This window comes from Numenius arquata, chromosome 2 (assembly GCF_964106895.1).
Source record: "Numenius arquata chromosome 2, bNumArq3.hap1.1, whole genome shotgun sequence".
In the NCBI taxonomy this organism is placed as follows: Eukaryota; Metazoa; Chordata; class Aves; order Charadriiformes; family Scolopacidae; genus Numenius; species Numenius arquata.
Window position 1 is genome coordinate 111645757 of NC_133577.1, and position 21781 is coordinate 111667537.

The window sequence follows — 21781 nt, forward strand, 5'->3', positions numbered from 1 at the left end:
AAAGTTATCAGAAGACTTCATTTTGCTGTCCACGGTGTCTTGGGCTCAAAACTACACACTCCTTGTCCACATCCTGGAGGGTGGATGTGCTCAGAGGATCATTAGCCTGCTAACTAGAAGACCTTCCTAGGAGGCTACAGCTGTGCCTCTTCTTAATGCCAGGAGTTTAGAACACAGATCTTCACTTCTTTTGTAAGGCCCTAACCACTGGAATGTTTTAAGTACATTCACCACAGGATGACGTTTCATTACCCAGCAGATGTTGTTGCCCTCTGCCAAAGGGGTGCCTCTTCAGCCATGCCCTTCTGCAAGACAAACGTCCACAGTAGTACTGAGGGTTGGTCAAAAGCGATTGTCAAAATAACTTGAGTAATACACGCTCTTCTTCTTGAAGAGTGGGCTGCCAGGATTAAAGTTGTACACCTCATACTTTGAATTTGGAAAGCAGAGCCTTCAGTCTCTGGCAGAGCCATCTCTTTCTTGTCCCAGATTCATTGCTGCTAACAGATTGTAGAAAATTATATGGAAAGGTGGAAAAGACATAATTAGTCACCAGCAGCAGTCTTTAGCAGGATATGATCACGGGTAGTTTCCAATACACAGCAGAAATGGAAGGGCTGAAGGACGGCATTTTCAGGCGAGTATCACTCCTGGAAGTCGAGCAGAGCTAAACCATTATTAGGAGTTGAGGACTTATACTGGCTCACTGACATAAACAGACTTGAGAATGACCTCAGGATAAATCCTTACTTTCTGTGTAGACAAAAGCATGAGTGAGATAGCTGTGACTGTCCCACAGGCTATATCCACACCAATCTGGTTAAGATTCTGATTGTGCATTCATGGATCATCTGAAAATCTACAGTAAACCAAAACCACACATAACACCTTACAGGAACACAGTGACTGAATGGAAACACAAAGAATTATTCAGGTGTATAAACTATTAGAGGCCTAAATAATTCTAGATAACAGCACACCTGAGGCTTACACATAGGAAGATGACAAAGCAGATGACAGAAGATGACAAAGGACCTGCACAACAGTTGTATCATTCTTGAGCAGCAGTAGGACGCCAAACAGGATACCCTTGCCATCTAAAATGGCATCTATTTACGTACTTGACTTACTTCCTAACTGTGCATAAATACTAACAGAATCACCTCAAAATAAGACCCTTTGGAAGGTTCTCCATATATATTGAAAGCCAGAAAGTCTCACATCTGATCACAAAAACATGTTCATGGGAAAGGAACTGAAGATAAAATGGCTAAAATATTCAAAATGGACCCATCGTCTTCTGTGTCCCAGCTTTCACTGTCCAATTTTGTTACCTTTTCTTGTTTTTCTGTGGACACATTTTTAGATCAGGCTTAAGGGACTTACCAGCCTGAAATACGAGTGAAAACATCATTTCAGAAAGTGTAATAGTTACATTGCAGCATATTAGTTGTTAACATTTAGGAAGCAATTAAAGAAAAAAAACTCAGTGAGATACTGATTAACATAACATAAACTACAATAATTTTTACGAAGTCCATGGAAACACAACAGAAAAGGAAAAATTATGATCATAAGCTAATATACTACTACTGATAAGATGCACAGTAAAGTGTCCTTTGATCACCCAGCCATATGCGGTTTACGGTACATACCTTAGTTATCTATGAATAAAACATTAAGCAAGGACAGTCACTGTGTTTTTAATTATAGCATAAATGTTGGAACGCATTCAGCTGAGCCTTGATCAAAGATCGTTTAATGATACTCATTCCCTCCCATCTTTTTTTTTTTTAATTTTAATAGTACATTAACAAAGCAGGTACCAACTTTCTGTACACGCTAAATGGAATTGTTCTTCTCATAGACTTGATCTGACTTCGAAAAATCAAAAAGTGCAGCCTACGCTGACAAGAGTAATTATACTTACAGAAAAACGTACTCAATACCTAACCTGCTTCTCCATGTGAACTTCTGTTGTCAATTACAGACATTAGCACAGTATTGAGGATCCTTCGTACAAAGGCACACACACCAATTCCACTTGCTAATGATACTGTCTGTGGGCTGATACTAAGGAAAGCAGCAGTGACAGTTCTGCAGACTGCACGTGGGATGCACATACAGGACTGGAGTTTTTGCTGGTTAATAATTACATTCTTTCAGCTCAGCAAAGAGCAGGAACACCGGCAGTTTGTCAGTCAGAGCGCTGGGGCACACCCAGGCAAAGTAATCTGGTGGTTCCCTCCTGTATGTGGTTCAAAGGACAGATCTTATTTCTGGATTACAGTACCTTTACAGTAGTTTTCTCATTAGAGAGTGGATTAGAAGCTGAAGAAGAGAAAGCGGAGATGGAGGCACACAGGAAGTGGTGGTAAGGTAGTAGGCAAAGTTTGAATGCTTTTACACCGTTCAGTTTTGGCTCGTGAAGCCTTAACTAGGAGCTTACATAGCCAAAACCCCAAAAAAGGACCACATAAACATGGAACATTTTGTTTCACAATGTTGATATTATAAATTGGCTTTTAAATTTAGTGTCGAGTTTCAAGGCAGAGCAAGTGAAGAGCTGACAGCTCTGTACATTAAGTCTCTTTTTGCAAGTCTTCCATGATTCTTCCATGATTTTATTATTTATTATTATCATTATTGGTATGTTACAGTCTAGACAAGTTGTCTGTGCGGTGGGTGGGAACTGGCTGACAGGCCACACCCAGGAGGTGATGGTAAACAGCTCATTTTCAAACTGGCAACCGGTCACAAGTGGGGTCCACCAGCGATTGACATTGGGCCCAACACTGTTTAGTATCTTCATAACTGATCTGGATGATGGGATCAAGTGTACCCTGATGAAGTTTGCTGATAACCCCAAAGTGAGTGGACACTTCGGAAGGGAGAGCCACCCTACAGGAAGACCTGGATAGGCTGAAAGAGTGGGCTAACAAGAACCTTATGAAGTTCAACAAGGACAAGCCTTGCACGTGGGATAACATAATCCAGGAGTGCAGCACAGGCTGGAATCTACTTGGCTGGGGAGCAGTTCTGTGGAAAGGGACCTGAGGATCCTGGTGGACAACAAGGCTTTCATATATTTATCCTTCAAAATTTTTATACAAGAATTTTGAAAAGGGAAGGTAGAACAGAATCCAGTTCAATCTGTATTCTAACATTTCTTTAAAACTCTAACGCAGACACAAGAACAATGCTTTTTTGCTTCATGCCATATAGCAAATGTCCCTCTAAATTCATGATTTCTGCACAAAATTTTAAGAGATCATCTGTTCCAGTGTTTCTCTAATTTTAACTCAAGGGTTCTAATTTTAACTGAAGGATTATGTATTGATCTACTTTTGCAACTTGCTACTTTTACCAAGTAACAGGAACAAAGTTAACCTTGACTTTTTCTTATTACTTCTCTTTTTTCACCCCTCAATTTTGTTTGGTTGCATGTAGGCAAACATAAAATTCATAGAACACTTTGCGATGTCTTACTATTTCCACTGGTCCCTAGATTATAGGTTGAAAAAAACTCATCCAATCTATACCACTGATCAATTCTTCACATCATTACAGTGGTTTAAGTATAACACTACTGAAAAAACAAAACAAAACAAAACAACAACAAAAAAAAAAAAAAAAAAAAAAAAAAACAACCAAAAAAACCAGAATTAAACCAGCCAAATACAGGACTTTATTAAGAACTGTCTCATTATACAAACTATTCCAGCACTTTGGCTCACTCTATACAAAGAGCCCAGAGCAGGCAGAGGGGGACCAGCTCCTCCTTATTCACAGTCCTTATTCATTGATTTGCCAATGCCAGTATCAACTTATTCTACAAGACAGAAAGTTTGTTTCCACCTTGAAACTTGAGACTTAATAGCCCTTGTATTATTTTTATCCTCCAATTATAATTCAGAATATTCTTGTTATCCCTAAAAATACAATAGTCTTTTTAATCTTGTTACATTCTTGGCCTTTGTGACTTGGCAGTGAGTTCCACGGTCTAATTACAAGTTTTATAAGTAGAGGTAATTACAGGTTGGGGTTTTTTTTATCAGTTTTGAATGTTACCTTTTAATTTTCCTTGATGTTCCTGTACTCATGTTAGATGACAGAGAACACGGTCATCTAATCTACTGTACCTAGACCATTATTTTACTGCATCCCCTTTCTTAATCTTCTCTCTAAAGTGAAAAAATAGGCCTAATCTTTCAAAAGAGGGCTTTTTTCATATCCTCAGTTATTCTCATTACCCTTCCTTGATCCCACTTTAGTTCTCCAATACATTTTTTGAAATGGGGAAAACAGCTGCTGAAATTGTGCAATCTCTCTACTGAACACAATGTGCCACCTGTATAACAGTAGAAGATGAGGTCCTGAGAACTCAGCTCTGTGGAGAGCCGTGCTCTTTGAGTTATAAATATTAATGCCGCAGAGACTTTCCAGTCTGACTTCCCTTGACACAATGTCATGGTATCTAATGCAAATTCTTTATCAAATCTTTAAATTCTTTTTACACATGAGTGTATCTCCTTGCCTTATTTTCAATCCAGTTCCAATATGAGGTCTTAAGTTAACCTAGGACTACATCTACAGTTATCCTCTGCTACCCACCTGTACTTTGCTGTTTTCTTGGAGTTCCCAGGCTGGGAAACTCTTCCTGTGTGAGACTTAAAGAGCTATCAAATACTAACTGGGAAAAAAAAAAAAAATTGCAGATACTTCTAGACTGTGATGGTAAGAGCTTACCTCCTAACCTTCTCCCAAATAAACAACATAGATTGAGGTATTAAAGCTTCATGGTTTATGACAATGGTTGTATACCTTGTATTCTCCTTCAAAGCCTTTCCTGGTTTTCAACCTTCTATTAGCAATACCTCTGTATTGGTCTCACTAATGCCGTATCAAAGGGGTTACATTCTTTGCCTACTCTTAAATTAACACTCTCCTGACAAAAGGTCAGCATTCACCCCTTTAGCTTACAAGTGTCTTTACCAGACAGGTGGTCATTTCTACAAGAGTCCCATAGCCCCATCCATTGTTACCACATTCCTCCATAATCTTTTATATGCAAATATATATATATATTCTATTAGTTATGTTACTTTTTATCATGGAAAAGCCTCCACCACAGATCAGATATTTCTACTGTTCTACATACCAAATAAAAAGATGGTCTTTAACTCAGAGATATCTTTGGATTGCTTCTCTCTTCTTCCACCCCTCCAGCCTGAGGTGAACACATTTCACCAAGAACAAAGTATATGGATGGGCAGATTCATCTTGACATTAAATACAACCTATTAACTATATGTTTGTGATTTCATCTGCCATTCTCTACGAATGCTGAAATACATCCTATCAGCTCACTAGTAACAGAAGTTTAAGATATTTCTCAAGGATCTGGAGTGTACTAAAACATACATCATCTTTTAAAGTCTGATCATATCTTGCTCACTAATTTATTCATCACTTATTACTACCAAGTCCTAAATCCTGATTGTCTCAAAGAAGCACTGCTTCTGTAACAATCTCATAATGGTTATTTTCATAAAGTCTTTGTTCCAAACAGCTAATCAGACTACTGACAACATCTATCCGTATAGATTGTATATAGCCTGATCTGAAAACAGCAATTGTAGCTATATTAGACAGATTAAACTTCTAGCAACATTCCCAATGGCAGATGGTAAATAGATAATCTCTGCTGATGCATATGTATCATCAATGATACACAAGTACAACCAAAACTGTGTATCTGTGTGTCTAGGAGGGGAAGCAGGAGATTAAACAATAGGTATATACTACCTAGACAGGATACAAGAAAAATCCTGTTTATTAATGTAGAAACAGGAACTAAAACAGAAGTTTAATCTCTTAGTGGTAGATGTCATCTTTGACTGAATTCACTCAGTAGTTTGAGTGATAAAGAAGAAAGAATGTACCATATCTGGAAATGTAAGGTCTATTGCTGATGGAGTTGTCAACATCTTTCACTAATCACTCATAATTCTAATGACGTGTTCTTTAAATTCAAAGAAATAAAGAGAGGTTGTGGCTTTATAAGACACACTGGTCAAAAGGAAAGCAGTGAAGTTGCTGAAAAAGTGCCCTAACAACCTGTCTGCAAGACGTGGAAGAGTCAGACATATCTGTTATCCATCCTGATTCACAAGTAAGCAGGCAGGTATAGCAAGGGCCTGTCTCAGCAGCACAGCAAATACACAACTGAGCTCAACAACAAAAAGGAACCATATGGGAGGTGGAAGTGGGGACACAATGAGAAGGAATACAGCAGCATCACCCAGATATGCAGGGATGGAACTAGACGGCCAATGCTTGCATGCAATTAAAATTGATGAAGGATGTCAAGGGTAATGACACTTTTGCAGCAAAATGGGAGACTGAGTAAAATCTAGGCCTGCTGCTGAATACAGCAGGTGACCTTGTGACAGAGCACACAGGTACTCAATGTTATCTTTGTCTTAGTTTCTACGGGCAAGGTCTACTCCCAGGCCTTCCAGAGCCCCACGTCAAGTAGCAAGGGTCTACTTATTTAAACAAGCTGGAAATGTAATACAGGTCCATGGTGTTGGACAGGATATGTCTGAGAGCACCAAGACTGCCAGCCAATGTCATTGGAAGGGCAGTCTCTGTCCCTTGTGCAAGGTCACAGTGATCAGAGAAGGTTTCCGACAACTACAAAAATGTTATGCCTGTCTTAGTAAATTGCAAGGAGAATCTGGGTGACGACACGCTGACCAACCTTCTCTCAGTTGCTGGGAAAATTATGGAGCAAGTACTCATGGAAACCATCTCCATTCACACAATGACAAGAATGTTATCGAGAACAGCCATCTTTAATTTCCAAAGGGCAAACTGTGTTTAGACACTCTGATTGCCTTCTACAACTACATTACAGGCTCTCTGGGCGAGGGTAGAGTAGCAGATGTTGATCTCCTTGCCTTTAGCAAGGCCTTTGATAGAGTTTCCTAGTGTCCTTGCAGCCAAACTGGGGAGACTAAAAGGTGGGTGGGCCTCAAAGGGTTGCTGACAACTGTTTGAAGTCCCATTAGCAGGTGATTCCTAGTGGCATTCCCTGGGAGCCATACAAGGGCTGATATTTAACGTTTTCATCCATGACCTGCATGATGAGACGCTTAGGAAGTACAAGGTGACACCAAACCAGGGGAGGCTCTTAGTACACTGGAGGGTATAGGTGCCAGTCAGGGAGACGTCAACAAACTGAATGAGTGTGTAACAGATACCTCTGTTTTGAAGTTCCAAAAAGATAACTACAATGTCTTGCATCTGGGACAGGATATACTTACGAAGGAGTGCAGGCTGGGACTAACGGTTCTACAGGAGAAGATCCAGTGGACTACAAACTGAACAAAGTCAGCAGTGTGTCCTTGCGGTAATGAAGACTAACCACATCTTGGACTGCATTAGCAAGACCATAGCCAGCAGCTCAAGGGACGTGATTATTGCCCTCTATTCGGCACATGTGAAGCCACATCTGGAGCACTGTGTTCAGTTTGTCCTCTCACCAAATAGAAGAGAGACTGAAGAGAATTGAGTGGAGGGTCATTAAGATGGCTTCGATATACAAGGAGGTTGAGGGACCTGAGAATACCGATATTCTTATCAACTCTACGGGACTTTTACTGCCAGAACATTCTCAGCAGCATTCCTTATGGTCACATTACGCGAACAGAGACATTTTGGTAGTCCCATCCAGAAGACCTACAACGGCTACAGGCATACAATAGAGCACATCAAAGCCACCAGTGCAGTATCTGATGATTTGCCACAGCAAACTTCGAACTGGGCTCCATACAGACATGAAAGGGTAGCCTGAGGGTGGTACTGTCTCCGTGCTGCTAGCAGAAACTCCCATGGATCTTCCGTATTTCTGTGCCTGACACACTCACGCCTGCTTGGGTACCGCTGCACAGGAAAGTGATTTGTACATCAAAGAACAAACCGGCATCCTACCCACGAATGATTTACCATTTATAGTTGCAAAGCCACTGCTACAGAGGCCAAAACTAGTTTATACAATATTTCTGCAGCTATAATTGTTTAGGACCACTGAGCTGCATGTTCCAAGCCAGATCAAAAAGAGCACCACAAACCCATGAAAGGCTTATGTGTAAAGACAGGGTAAATTCCATGTCTGGGATCCATCTGTAATTCTGTCAAACCAAGAGTCCTTGTAGCTGTATACAAATTAAATGTCTGTCTGCCAAAATTAAGTGGAAGAAGAACAAATACCCTCTTATCACTTTTTTTTACAGTAACTACCTCGTTTTCTTTAATGTTAAATATAAAATACCCTTCCTTTTACACTGTTGTGAAAATACAAATCAGATCGGGAGTTATACCAATACCAGACATTTATCGTGGTCTTTTTTTGGTCACCACTTTGCTTCAAACATAGATGTGTAAAGGTATTCTTTTGACTCAAAGTACTACAGCTGATACAGGGGAAGAAGGTGTAGCTTAAACTCAACAGGATTTTGAGGAAACTCAGTATTATATGCTTGAACAGGTTCAAGGCAAGTATATCACTGATTTACCATAGATTGACAACAGAAGGATGGATTTAAGAAAATGCAAATCCAGTTGGAATGAAAAGGCCTGATGTTTTTACGTTTGCAGACTAGTGACACATGCATGATTTTTCATGCTTAACCATGTAAAAAAGGAGGAATTAATAATGACTTGCAGTGTTAATTCCCTAAATAATTAGCACTTATGCATATTAATATTTAATGCCAGTTTTCTCTCTTTAAAAATATTTGCTATTTCAATAACCAGAGATCTCATTTTGGAAGTAAGAAACACTTCCTCTCCATTTAAAACAATACTCATAAAAGCCACTGACAAGGATTATAGCAAAAGGCGGATACAGCTAAATTCTTTAAAATAAACCTGGAACATGTATTGTGAGATCACGAAATCTTCCTACTGTTTGTACCTGTTTACATTTCAGCAGCAATAAACATAAGTATAGCATGCATATGCTATTGTCTGGAAAAACTTGCTAAAAACTTATTTAACATGATTAGAGATTATAATTATTTAGTGATTAGAGATAGCCAAAATGCAGGATATCTAACAACCAAAAAAGAAATTAGCTTTCTTATTGCTTTATCTGATATATCCAAATCATTGGCTTTAAGAAAAAGGAGTAAATCCATAAACATGGAACCTCCTGAATCCTTCAGCTGTTCAATAAATGGAACGGTTTAGTTTGGTTCCTCTGCAAATACCATGGTGCGTATGAGAGGTAGTAACTTTTATAGCACAGCTGATCTAGCTTCAAAAAACACATTCTGGGACATGAAGGGTTGAAACTGCGCCTGAAAACTTGACCTTTACATCAGCTGGTCTAATCTAATAAAAGATATTACCTCTCCCTAGAAGCCCTTGCTTTGTTTATGGGCATGACTGCCTGAGATTACAGCACTACTATTATCAGACAATGCCAACTGCCAGGCTCTCCCGGTGCCCGGGCTGGGAAGGACTGCCAGCTCTTCAAGTGAGTGCCCAAAAATACCCTCACGTTTGGGATCCCTGTGCGGTACCGGCATCTCCAACTTCACGATTTTTCGAGCGAGAGCGTGTGAGACGCTCCCATGTATGCACCTGGGCGTGCAGTGGGGTGAAGGGGGTGGCAGTGCCAGGGATGCAATAAAGGGGTGGCAATGCCAGGGATGCGGAGATGCTGACCGCTTCAGCTGCCCACAAGCATCCTGGTATTCCCTGGCTGAGCTTCAGCCTCGCACATCTGCACACCATTTCTCCACTTGCACACATCTGGTCAGTAGTCGAAGTAGCTGCTGGAGCAGTCATTAAAATATTGTTACCCACCCAGCACAGCATTAATTCATTTCTGAACCAGTGGCCCACAGCCTTTGCCGGTCAGACACTCGGCGGGATCCCCCACACGCCCCCAGCCTCTCCCAGCCGCCTCGGCCTCCGTTCAGGCGAGGCCGGGGCCGGGGCCTCACGGCGGCAGCGCCCCAAGAGCCGTTAACGGCCGCCCGGGGACCGCTCCGGGGGGAAGCCTGAGGGAAAAGGGCGCCTCACGGATTGCTGCTGTAAAAGCCCCGTCGGAAGAGAACACTTAAAAGCCGCCTTGAAGCCGCCCGGGGAGGGGGAGGCCGCCGGCCCGCGCCCCGCTGCCGCCACGGCCTCCGCCGCCATTCCCGTTGATGCAGCGCCCCCTGCGGGGCGGGGCGGGCGGCTGAGGCGCGGCGACCCCGGGCCGCCACAGCGGGACAGCTCCGTGCCCTGCCCCGGCGTGGCGCCGGGAAGGAAGCCTTCAGCTCCTCCAAGCCGCACCGCCGGAACACCGGGCGCCCGCCGTCGCGCCGCGCCGGGGAGCTGACTGACAGAAGCAGGCGCGGAGGGCAGGCGCCCAGCGTCCCCCCGGGGGCAGCACCGGGGGAGAAGGAGAAACCGGGGGGGCGGGGAGGGGGACGGAGGGAGCGTGCCACGCGTTGTTATTTCAGCGAGCACCGGCTTTCTGAATAACCGGCTCCGACAGGACGCGCCGGCGACTGCCGGCACCGCAAGCCGTGTCCGCCGAAGCCGCGTCCCGGCGTGCCCCGGCTATGTCGGCGCGGCCCGACCCAGCCCGGCGCGGAGCGGCGCGACCTTCCCGCAGCCGCGAGGCGGGGCTGGGCGCGGAGCGCCGCGGCATTCCCGCCCTGCTGCATGCAAATGAAGCCCCTCCTCATTGGCCGCGTCGAGGAGCCCTTTGAAAAGGCGCCCCTCGATTGGCCGGGCGGAAATGTTAACGCAAAGCGGAGAATCTCCCCCCCCCCGCCCTTTTTTTTTTTTTTCCGCCGCTAATGTGTGATGCGTTCCTCAGACAGTTTGTAACTCTGCGCGCCGGTTACTACAAATAAGTAGTTCCCAGCCCCCCGCCCTCTCCCCCGCCCGCACAATGGGGGCGGGACGGGAGGCTGCAGTCCCGGCCGCCGCATCGCGGGCGCCCCGGCGCGGAGGGGAGTGTGGGGGGGCCGCTGGGGCGGCGAGAAGAGGTGTTTTCCCCCCCTCCCCTCCCGCCTCCCCCGCGGAGGGATATCCTCGGCGCGCTCGGCGCTCTCTGCCCGCACCAAAATATTGGGAGTTAAGAGGCGGCGCGGCGGCGCCGGCGGCTCAGAAGCGCGCGGGCAGGCACAGCGGCGGGTCCTGCGCCCGCCACGGCTCCACTGCGGCGCCCAGCCCGATCCCCGACGCGGCGGCCCCCGCAGGGGCGGGATACTGACGCTGCTCCGCAGCCCCACGACTCGCCTGCCTCCGTGAACGGCTCCGGTTCTGCCGGCGCATCGCGGCGCCCCGAGCGGCTGTCGCCGGTGCGAGGAAGGAGAGCGGGAGCGGCGCCGGCTGCTTTTTGCCTGAGGACTTGGTGCCACCGCTGCGAGGATCCGTGCCGGCGGGCACCCCTGAGGACTCCGTCGGTGCCCGCTGCCGGGCCAGGAAGGAGCCGCGGGGAAGGACTTGGCGCCCCGCCGCCCTCAGCCGGCTCCGGGGAGAGGAGAGGAGAGCCGCGCCGCCGAGCGCTCGGCCGGGAGGACGCCGGCGGTGCCACCGCGGGGGACTCGCCGCCCTCCCACCCCCCACTCGGAAGATGTTGCTCTCCAAGTTCGGCTCGCTGGCTCACATCTGCAGCCCCACTAGCATGGACCACTTGCCGGTGAAGATCCTCCAGCCAGGTACGGCGGGGACGGCGCCGGGGTGGCCCCCGTCAGCGCCGGGCGGGGTGCGAACCGGCCCCGAGCGACCCCCGGGGACGGCGCCTCGCACCCCCCGAGCTAGGGGGGGCGGTTTTTTTCCTTTTATTTATTTTTTTTTTTTTTTTAGAATTGAAGAAGACAATTTATTTTAAAAAAAAATGCTTTGGGCATAATTCGGGCAGCGCACACAATACTGGCAGAGCGTGTTGGGGCTCTTATTATTTTTATTTTTTATTTTTTTTTAATTTTCGGCGCAGCGCGGCTGCGGACGCTAACGCGGTGTGTTTGTTTTGTTTTTTTCCTCTTCCCCCCCCCCCCCCCTCCCCCCCCGCAGTGAAAGTGGAGAGGGAGCCGTTCGATAAAGTCTACCAGGTGGGCTCTGTGCTGGGCAGCGGGGGCTTCGGCACCGTCTACGCGGGGAGCAGGATCGCCGACGGCTTGCCGGTGAGGAGCGGGATGGCGGCACGGCGCTTACCGGGGCGGGAGGCTGCGGGCGCGGCCCTGCGGTGGGGCGCCGGCTGTGCCCGCCCCGCCGCTCACGGCGCCTCCTTTCCTCCCCCGCTCCGCAGGTCGCCGTGAAGCATGTGGTGAAGGAGAGGGTGACCGAGTGGGGCACGATTGTAAGTACCCGGGAGGGAAGGGGAGGGGGGGCGGGAGGGGGTACCGGGTGGCCGCGGGGCTCCGCCGCGGCGGGGCTATTGTGTGGGCGGCGGGGCCCGCCCCGCTGGCGCGGCCTCTGCGTCGGGTGTGTGTCGGGGAGGGGGGGGAATTTGGCGGGGGTTCGCCGCCGCAGCGCCGCGCCCGCCCCTCGGACTGCGGCAGCGGCGGAGGGGGCCCGGCGGCCGCGCCCTCCTCCCCGCCCTCCCCTCCTCCCCGCCGGCTTCCCCCTTCGCCCCCCCCCCCCGCCAACGCTGACCCGCTCCCCCCCTTCTCTCTGCTCAGGGCGGTGTCATGGTGCCCCTGGAGATCGTCCTCCTGAAGAAGGTGGGCTCCGGCTTCAGAGGGGTCATCAAGCTGCTGGACTGGTACGAGCGGCCCGACGGCTACCTGATCATCATGGAGCGGCCCGAGCTGGTGAAGGACCTCTTCGACTTCATCACGGAGAAGGGTGCCCTGGACGAGGAGACGGCCCGCGGGTTCTTCCGGCAGGTGCTGGAGGCGGTGCGCCACTGCTACGGCTGCGGCGTGGTGCACCGGGACATCAAGGACGAGAACCTGCTGGTGGACCTCCGGACGGGCGAGCTGAAGCTGATCGACTTCGGCTCGGGGGCCCTCCTCAAGGACACGGTCTATACCGATTTCGACGGTACGTGCCCTCCCCGCGCTGGGGGTAGCCTGGTGGCGCCCGGGTTTGGCCCAGAGTACGCGTGTCCCCTCCCGTGCGCCCTTCTCGGGGTGATGCCCTCCCCGTAGCTACCGCTGAGCCCCCTTCCCAGCGCCCGGCAGGAGCGAGCGGTGCCTCTGACGCAGGGGGTTCATATCAGGTCCATCGGTAATGGAAACCTGTGGACCCGGAGCAGCTTAGGGGTGTTCAGTTGCGTAGGAAAGAAGCGATTCCAGGCAGTGACGCAGCAGTTTATATTTCCCTGTCTTGGAAAAAGCGGTTTTTTTTCCTAGAGGGCGATCTGTTTACATGGAGGCTTCGCCAGTGTCGGATGTTTCCATGTGTGGATATGCAGTTTTTATATGCGCTGCTTTTTTTAACTTGAAGCGGTAGCTCCCCCCGCCCCCCCTCCCTTTCCGCCGGTGTCCTGGAAATCCCGCATTGCAGATTTTAAAGCGACGGGGATAAATACGCTCCCTCCAAACGACTCGATGCTGGCTTCAGGGCCGGGCTCGACCCTTTAGCCTCGGGAAAGGTGGAAATAATCCTGCGTGTGACAGTGGGGAGTCTTTCCCTTGTCCTTTTGAGCGGGACTGATGTAAGGGGGGGACTCTTCTCCCGTCCCCCTCCCCCCCCAGCTGCTGCACTCACATCTGTTTGTTGTGAAACCCGAATCCCTGCCGCACGTGACCCTCGGCATCCCGAATTCCCGGTTTTGTTTGGTATCCAAGGAGCCCACGGGCACCCGGAGGGGGAGGGGGGGGGGGCGGGGGAAAAAGCTGCCGCAGAGAAGCGCGGAGGGGGGGGAGGAAGGACGGGACGGGCTTTAAAAAAAAAAAAAAAAAAAAAAACCACAAACGTAGAAATCGTAAGCGTTCCTATTTTGTTTACCGCCCTGCGGAATTGGATAAAGCAGATTAGCCCCGGGTAAGACGGGCAGACCTGAGTTTCACCTTCTTGCCGCCCTCCCGCCTCCTCCCCGCCAGCCCCCTTTGTCCTTTTGTGTCTATTTTTGGTGTGATGCTGCAGACGCCACGTGGTCAGTGAAAGGGAGCTGGCCTGGGTAAACAGTCAGCTGATGGGGATGGGTTATTCCCTGCCACAAAACAGCACCGCCGGATGGGCCAACCCGCTCGAATGGTGCAACCCCGCAGATGACCTCAAATTACACCAATAATGGCTTTGGACCATAAGAAATTTAAAGCTTTTTTTTTTTTGGAATTGCAAATGATATTGAACAATGGGGAAACACTCTAGACCTGTACTTATTTTTTTTTTTTTTTTTCCCCCTCTGCTTTTAGGAACGAGAGTATACAGTCCTCCAGAGTGGATCAGGTACCACAGATACCATGGGAGGTCAGCAACAGTATGGTCTCTGGGAGTTCTGCTGTATGATATGGTTTGTGGAGACATCCCTTTTGAGCAAGATGAAGAAATCTTGAGGGGACGATTATACTTCAGGAGAAGAATTTCGCCTGGTGAGTTGCATAGGGAGGGGTCAAGTGGGGTTTTTTTTTTTTTTGTAACTAGTCCTGTACACCTGAGTTTGTACAGGTAGGGTTTTTCTTACTCAAGGTTGTACTTTCCCTAGTCTAAAACTGCTTTTTTGTTTGTTTGTTACAGAATGTCAACAGCTGATCAAATGGTGCCTTTCACTGAGGCCTTCAGACAGACCAACACTTGAGCAAATTTTTGACCACCAATGGATGCACAAATCTGAAGTAGTGAAGTCTGAGGACTGTGACATAAGGCTACGGACCCTTGATACTGATGTATCTAGCACAAGTTCAAGTAATGAGAGTCTGTGAATTACTAAGGACCTCGCACTGGGAGGGGAGCTACAAGCAGAAAGACCACAGTGCTGCTGCCAATACGTAGGAGGGGCTAGAAAAATGCATTCATTATTCTGTAGTTGAATCTTTGTCTGAGGGACTTGATTTTATTTTCCCCCTTTGCTGGTTTCTGCTTTGGAATGAGAGATTTCCTTTGGAAACGCTGATGTTTGGGAGTTGCAGGCCAGTACTTAGTCAAAGACTGACCTTATTAAGAAAGCAGTGACCTCTTGAATACATGGTAAACTTTTTTGCTCTCATAGAGCCTGGACTAGATTTTATTTGCTTTTGAGTGCCTTTTTGAAAGCTGCTTCAGTGGGACTTTCTTTTTTGAGCTGTGTATGTCCAAAGAAGATCCAGTTCATTATAGGAATTTGCTCCCTTTAGACTCAGTGCTGGAGGAAGCAGCTCCTATGATGCATTGGAGAACATGTTCGGTGATTGAATGAAGTAGTCCCATCCACTGGTGATGGAATACTTGAACACAGACATTTCACTCCTGCCCCCCGGCCCTTTCCAAATCCAACCCACCTCTGCTGCTCAAAATATTTCCTATAGCCCGCACAGAAATATGAACAGGTATATCAGCTTTTCTATCAGAAAGTTTATTCATGTTTCCTTTTATCATCTCTACCACTGGGCATGAGAAGCCCCTTTCTCAACTCCCCCCGGCCTTTTGTCACCCTGCGAGTCTTAAAGTATGTATGGGCATGTTGAATGCACAATCAATGCAATATTCAAGGACTTTACTTTTTTTCCATACCTGTATAATGTGTTTATGTAAACTTCGTTTTTCCCATGTACTATACAGTTATTTATTGTTTGGAGTTTAGAAGACCTCCCACAGGTTTCAGCTGTGGCTATTTATTTGGTTAATTTATTTGGTTATAGTTATTCAACACTGTGCTTTTTCCCTCCTTCTCCCCATGGGAATTCTAGTGGTTTGCCCATGGCACTTTTTTTCTGCATTCCTGTCAACTTTTGTTTAAGAAAAAAAAAAAAAAGACAAAAAAATTTTCTGACCTTATGAATTTTTGTTGGAAGATGGAAAATTGTTGTACAAAGTCTAATTTAAGGGAAATAGAATGACTTTTTAAAGTTAGTCAGTATGCCTTTTGTCTGGTATTATTGTACCAGAAATGTAAAGTAATGCTGTTTGGAAGGGTTTTAAATTATTGACATTGTACAGTCTCCGTGCATTGGCTCTGGAAGGTAGAGTGGCAGAGTCATAAACCTTAATTTATTTTAATAGCTGTGTTTCTGTGATCTGGTTGCATTTATGCAGCTTGGATTTGGATTTTTTTCTTCTGTTTAACAGTGTGAAATGTATGGAGATCATATTTTTTATACAGGTATTTCAATTAAACTTTTTTTGTATATAACATTTCTGTGTTTGTGTGCTCACTTTTATCTTTACTGTTCCTCTTGATGCCAGCTGGGGAACACATATTCTGTTACCTTCTCGAGCTTGTAAAGGTCTGCAGCAGCTCACCTGGACGTAATAGGTGTATGCCATTAAGTAGTGACCATTTTGGAAGAATTAAACAATCCATCATCTTGACTGTATCTACTTCTTGATCACTGCATTTGAAGTTGAACTGGGGAAGGTGTACAATACAGCGCTAATGGCCTACAGCCAGGGGAGTGGGCCAGTAATTGTGGGGGTTTTAACTCCGTAAACACTGAATAACTGAAATACTGCTGTATTTGTTGTCCTTAAGCATAACGAAGGATTTTTGTAGTCACTGGTGGTTACTGTTTTCGCAGTTGACGTGTTTATTTTCCATTACATTTGGTTTCCTTCCTCCTGCTTACCCCTTCCTCCTGGGGGTGGAAGGGGATTTCCTGTGCCCTTACAGGAAAGGGAGGGCGTTCTTGGAGAGCGGGGCGCCTGCTTTCCTTCAGCTCCCTCAGGTTATCAAAAAAGACTGTTCATAAAGGGCTGCGGAACATGTCCCATTCTCATCCATAGCAAAGGGCAAGAGAGATGTCCCCAGCATTCGTCTTGGTGCATTGGGAGTCAAGTCCTGCAGATTACTGCGTTCATCCAGTTTCTCTGCAGCTAGAGACTGACCTGACTTGGTCTTTTTGTGGGGGTGGTAGCGATTACTGGGTTTAACTACCACAGAGGGATCTACAAGGTACATTTAAGGATATGTTCAGTCATTAAAAGTGCTTTGTAGTATTCCCAGTAAAGGGCTAAGCTTAGAATCTGTTGTTTTTGTGTTATTTCCCTTTCTGGGGATCTTTCTGCCAGCTCATCTACTATTATTTTGGTTCCCTGTGGGGAATATCTCACTTGCTGACATCACATCAAGCTCCTGATGCTAACGAGTTTAGACTCAAAATGCCACTGAATAGCAGGAGGTAAAGCAGAAGGGGAAAGACCATTTGTGTGTGTGTGCAGTTTTCTGATGACATGGGGGGAAGGTGTGTAGCTTTTTCTTGGCCATAAAAAGGAAGTTCGAATGACCCTTCTGGGGGTGGGGGGGGGGAACTCATAGCTCTGTCCATCGGTTTGTCTGTTTTCTGGTTTTGGTCCTTTTTCATTTTCGACTTGTTTCTCTAGTTCTTAATCAAAATCCGTGCATGTGCTAGACCTAGTCCCTGGGAAACTCACATATACATGAAAATGCCTATTGTTGGCACTCTGTTCACAGAAATAAAAGATTTTACAGTTAAGATTGCTTAGGAAAACTACGCAATCATATCCTGAGAGAAGAATGCTTAAAAGCGAAGATTGGGAGTTTAAATCGATTATCCCTTGCTTAAGAGGAGGGACTCCGATAAGCCACAGGAGAGATGATCCCAGCGCCTGGTGCAGTTCTTTGGGGAAGCACGTTTCTAACCACAAGTAGTCCCTGGAGAAATTCCAGTAGCTGATGATAATTAACATCTTCCACTCCAGTGGCTTCGCATGCTCGCAGCTGTTGAGAGGGGTGGTAGCGAGGCCGTGCGGGTGAGCTTCAAAGGGCTACCAGAAAAGCGGTTCTAAAAATACGTTTGTAAAGCTATTGTTGGTTGCTGAACTAGGGACTTTCAACATTTCCACAGGAGCGTATGTTACTTTCCTTAGCTTCATAGAGAAATGCTGTTGAAGCGGTCTGTTTTGCAACATAAAAACCAGGGTTTCACCTTTTGCTACTGAGGCAAAATGCATTAAAAGGATAAAGGTCAAAAGGACACAGGCACGAGTGCTGACTCCCCTCTGGGATTAGCTCGACATAAAAGGTACACTTTCAGTACTGCACAGGCAGCTTTGGTTGTGAAACTCCCCTGTACGCTAATAGAAGCCACGTGGCTGAAACACCATATACCGAAAGTAATGATTTGTAAAAATAGCTTTTCATTACAGTCGAAAGTTGGGAAATGATGTGTTAATATAGTTCCATTAGCTGTTACTGTCAAAATGAGCTAGTTGGTGACAGCTCTTGGTTTCTCCTGCACTTCTATCTGTTATTTTAATATCATTAAATGTTACTTCTCTGGGATCCTCCTCTTTGTAGGTTGGTTTTCAACAGCTTGAAAAGTGGAATTCTGCAGATCATTCAAAGTACTGCTGTTAAATCACAGCCTGTTTTAACCTTGACAAATTGATTCAGCAATGATCATACCTATGCATGTATGTATGCTTCTGGCTTGATAGCAGGTATTTCAAATATATTCTAATGCTGAAAGATCTTTAACAATGTAGTATTTTATGTAATTCATCCCCTTAATAAAACTCATTCTCCTGTGTGTGTAAGTACACACTTGCTTTTTTTTGTTAGCTAACTAAGCTTGTATTTTCTGAAGCAACTGAACAAGAGCCCTTTGAACAAAACTATCAGAAGGACGTTAGAAAGATTGATGAGGGTGTGTTCTCGCCAAACACTTATGGTTCTCTTTCAGTGGTTTACTGACCTCTGTTGGTGAAATTAAAGTATACGTTCCAAAAATAATGATGCATCAATTGGGAAGAGAGATTTTAAAACACTGCTGACTGACAGTTTTAGATATGGAAGAGTAAGGCTAATACTTAAATATCCCACAATGTTTGAAAGGTTACCTTTACCAAAAGAAGGGAAAAAAAATAAGAAAAAAAAATAAGATACTGCAAATATGAAAATAGTTTTTCAATGAAAATGGGAGGGGGGGAGTATGAATTCAAAAGGCTGTCAACTCTGCGTCTGAAGTTACAGCTGTAACCTGCCTAGTGAGCCCCCAGTCACTTCCATGACTCTTGGCATGAGCGTTTATGAGCATATTAGCCCTCATTCTTCCACTTCATTTCAGTCACGATGAGAAGCACTTGTCTTCTGGCATACAGATGGGCAATAATTCTCAGCAGTGTAACTAGACAACATAACAGAACATTGTGGCCCTATCAGCTTATTATTAGTGGATTTTTTCTACTAACAGCAGCGATGCTACTGTTGGTGGAAGAAGTCAAGATGGTGGCATTTTAATTTCATTGCAATACGCAGGTTTTTTATATTGTACTGAAGTTTGCTATGCTTGTAAATTTGCAATTGCTTATTTTCATGGTTACCTGTGATTTAAAAATTTAATAAATTTTGCTTAAGGGTTTCCTTCAGGTAGCTGATATTACCAGAGACATATTAAGTTTTGGTTATATTGCAGAACTGCTGAACAAAGTGATAACCCATGCAACTAAAAATAAATTTAAATCTGTATTTAGGCAGGATTCCTGACTAATTTCAGAGAATGTTTGTCTCAAAACTGAGGGAATCGTGGATCAATAAAAAATGTGGGTATAGAGACACACCAGGCTTTATTTTTGCTGAAGAGATGTTACACTAGAGAACCCCAGAACGGGGGTCTAACACGAGGTAAAATGAGGAGCAGTAGCGTAAATCCATGAAATTCCTGCAGAGATTTTCTTAGCTAGCGATCCCACTCCTTCTGTTCCAATAAATTTGAAAGGTATTCAATCTTTTGTGTTCTTTGTGGCTCATAATCTTACTATTATTTGTAATATGGCCTGGCACACTCAAGTTTTAAGAAACATTATGTGGTTTGCAAATAGCTGAACAAATTTGCGTATTTATATCTCAGATGCTAGGATTTCCTTTTTCTTAAAAATGCCATGAAAAAAATTACTTGCCTATGGAAGCCTTATGCTTACATAATAATATAAATTCAATATAGGTCTCAGATTAGCTGTGTTTAAGCTCTAATTAATATGGTCTTAGTAAGAATGTTATCTATTATAGCTAATACTCTGCTAATTGACTACACAAACCATTATGTAAAAAGCTGCTTATACTAGTCCAGTAAGAGAATTAGTGAGATGCATACTTTAACTTGCACTCTTTCTCAGGTAAGTCTGTGTTAAACCTTCAAATTACAATTAAGTCATAAGCAACAGAGCATCTTGTGGATCGATATACTTCTTTGTTTATAATTAATGACTCTGCAGTCACTTTAACACTCAAATCAGGAGTAATGAAAGATTACAGAAAATTATACTGAAAACTGAATTGCTCCACTTCTGTGCAGAATTCTGAAAAAAATGTTTCAACATTTTGTGAGTCATTGTCTGTGTAATAGCTAGCTGGATTTATTTTTTTTTTAATATATGTTCTACTGAAAAAAAAAATGCTGTTTTGTTACAATTGCTTGCAACACCTATTTTGGTAATTATGAATGGTCTGGTTTCAGGGTTGAAATTTGTCTCTCTACTTTTCTGCTTCCCTTGTTTTAGGACAGGAAAACATAAACATCAAATACCAGTCTATCCCAGTTAAAACATATAAATATATTAACAAGCATATGTTATAAAAGATTAGAGTGGGGATCTCCCAGGTGGTTTTATCTTTGCCAAAAGTTTCCAAACCTAATAGTGTCATGAAAAGGAACAGCATCTTTCAAGATCATCCTATGAGAAGGTGTCCGTTAAGTGGGGGAAACGCTCCCATGTTCAGAATCCATGCAAGGTTTTTTCTTTTTTTTTTTTTTTTTCAAATGCCTGTTTAGTAGCAAAAGGTTTACAATATACAGATTTACATCAGCATAGAAAAGCATTACAAACCTCAGCTTTCCAGAGGTAACTTGTCTGTTGCCCAAGCAGAGCTAAACAGGTAACAAACTTAATCCACAGGAAGGCAGCTTAAGTTGTGGTAAGGAAGAGCTTTATATCTGTAAGGATAGCTGAACACCAGAGTACACTGACTAGTAGTATATCAAATCATCATTTTCAGAAACAAGCATTTTTCATAAATCATCTAGAAGTTACAGCTGATTTAAAAATACTTTGGATTTCATCAGCCTAATGCTCATGAGTTAACAGAAAGAGCTTTCAGTCCACAACATTCATTCTTCTTGTTGAACCAATATAAAATGTATTGACAGTGCTCCTTTTGCTACTGGCAAAACAGTTTTTAATGCAGATTTGACCTAATCAATAGAAGTAGTGACAGATTTTCTCATGATGGTGAGGCTATTGGGCTACTGACCTTTTCTCAAAGCCAGCATCAGCTGAACTGGTCCTCCCTCATGCCGTCCCTTCCTTTTGCTGGTGCACTGGTATTCAAATCAATAAACTGATCTCTCTGATAACGACCCAGCATAAATGAGGGAATATGCACAATCGCTTGGGACTGGGGCGTGGGGGAAGAGAGGTGTTACTGCTGATGAAAGGACGTGTAATAATAAACTTAATTTTCTCTAGTCTCTGCCATCAAATGGACTCCCAGTTTCTATTTTATAACTTCTGCAACAAAGAATTTCCACGGAATGTTGACAAAACCTACTATTTTTAACCTTGCATACAAATTATGTTGGGTGCCTTTTTTTTTCAAATCAGGTGCTGAGCACTTACTTGAAAGGTACACGGTACCTCACCTCCTGATGAAGTGGAAGAACTCAGA

The 21781-nt window shown here is 45.0% G+C and overlaps 1 protein-coding gene across 2 annotated transcripts; it reads left to right on the top strand.

Annotated features, from left to right (window-relative positions):
- The first annotated feature begins 11177 nt into the window (after positions 1 to 11177).
- Positions 11178 to 16289, top strand: PIM3 (Pim-3 proto-oncogene, serine/threonine kinase). Of its 2 annotated transcripts, none has more exons than XM_074168227.1 (6): positions 11178 to 11732; positions 12088 to 12197; positions 12323 to 12373; positions 12696 to 13059; positions 14379 to 14555; positions 14701 to 16289. In XM_074168227.1, exons 1-6 carry the CDS (start codon positions 11648 to 11650, stop codon positions 14883 to 14885), a joined length of 972 nt encoding a protein of 323 aa, XP_074024328.1. In that variant the 5' UTR covers positions 11178 to 11647; the 3' UTR covers positions 14886 to 16289. The 2 variants fall into 2 exon arrangements, with proteins under 2 accessions (XP_074024328.1, XP_074024326.1); XM_074168225.1 differs by having other exon boundaries at positions 11648 to 11843.
- The last annotated feature ends 5492 nt before the right edge of the window (positions 16290 to 21781 follow it).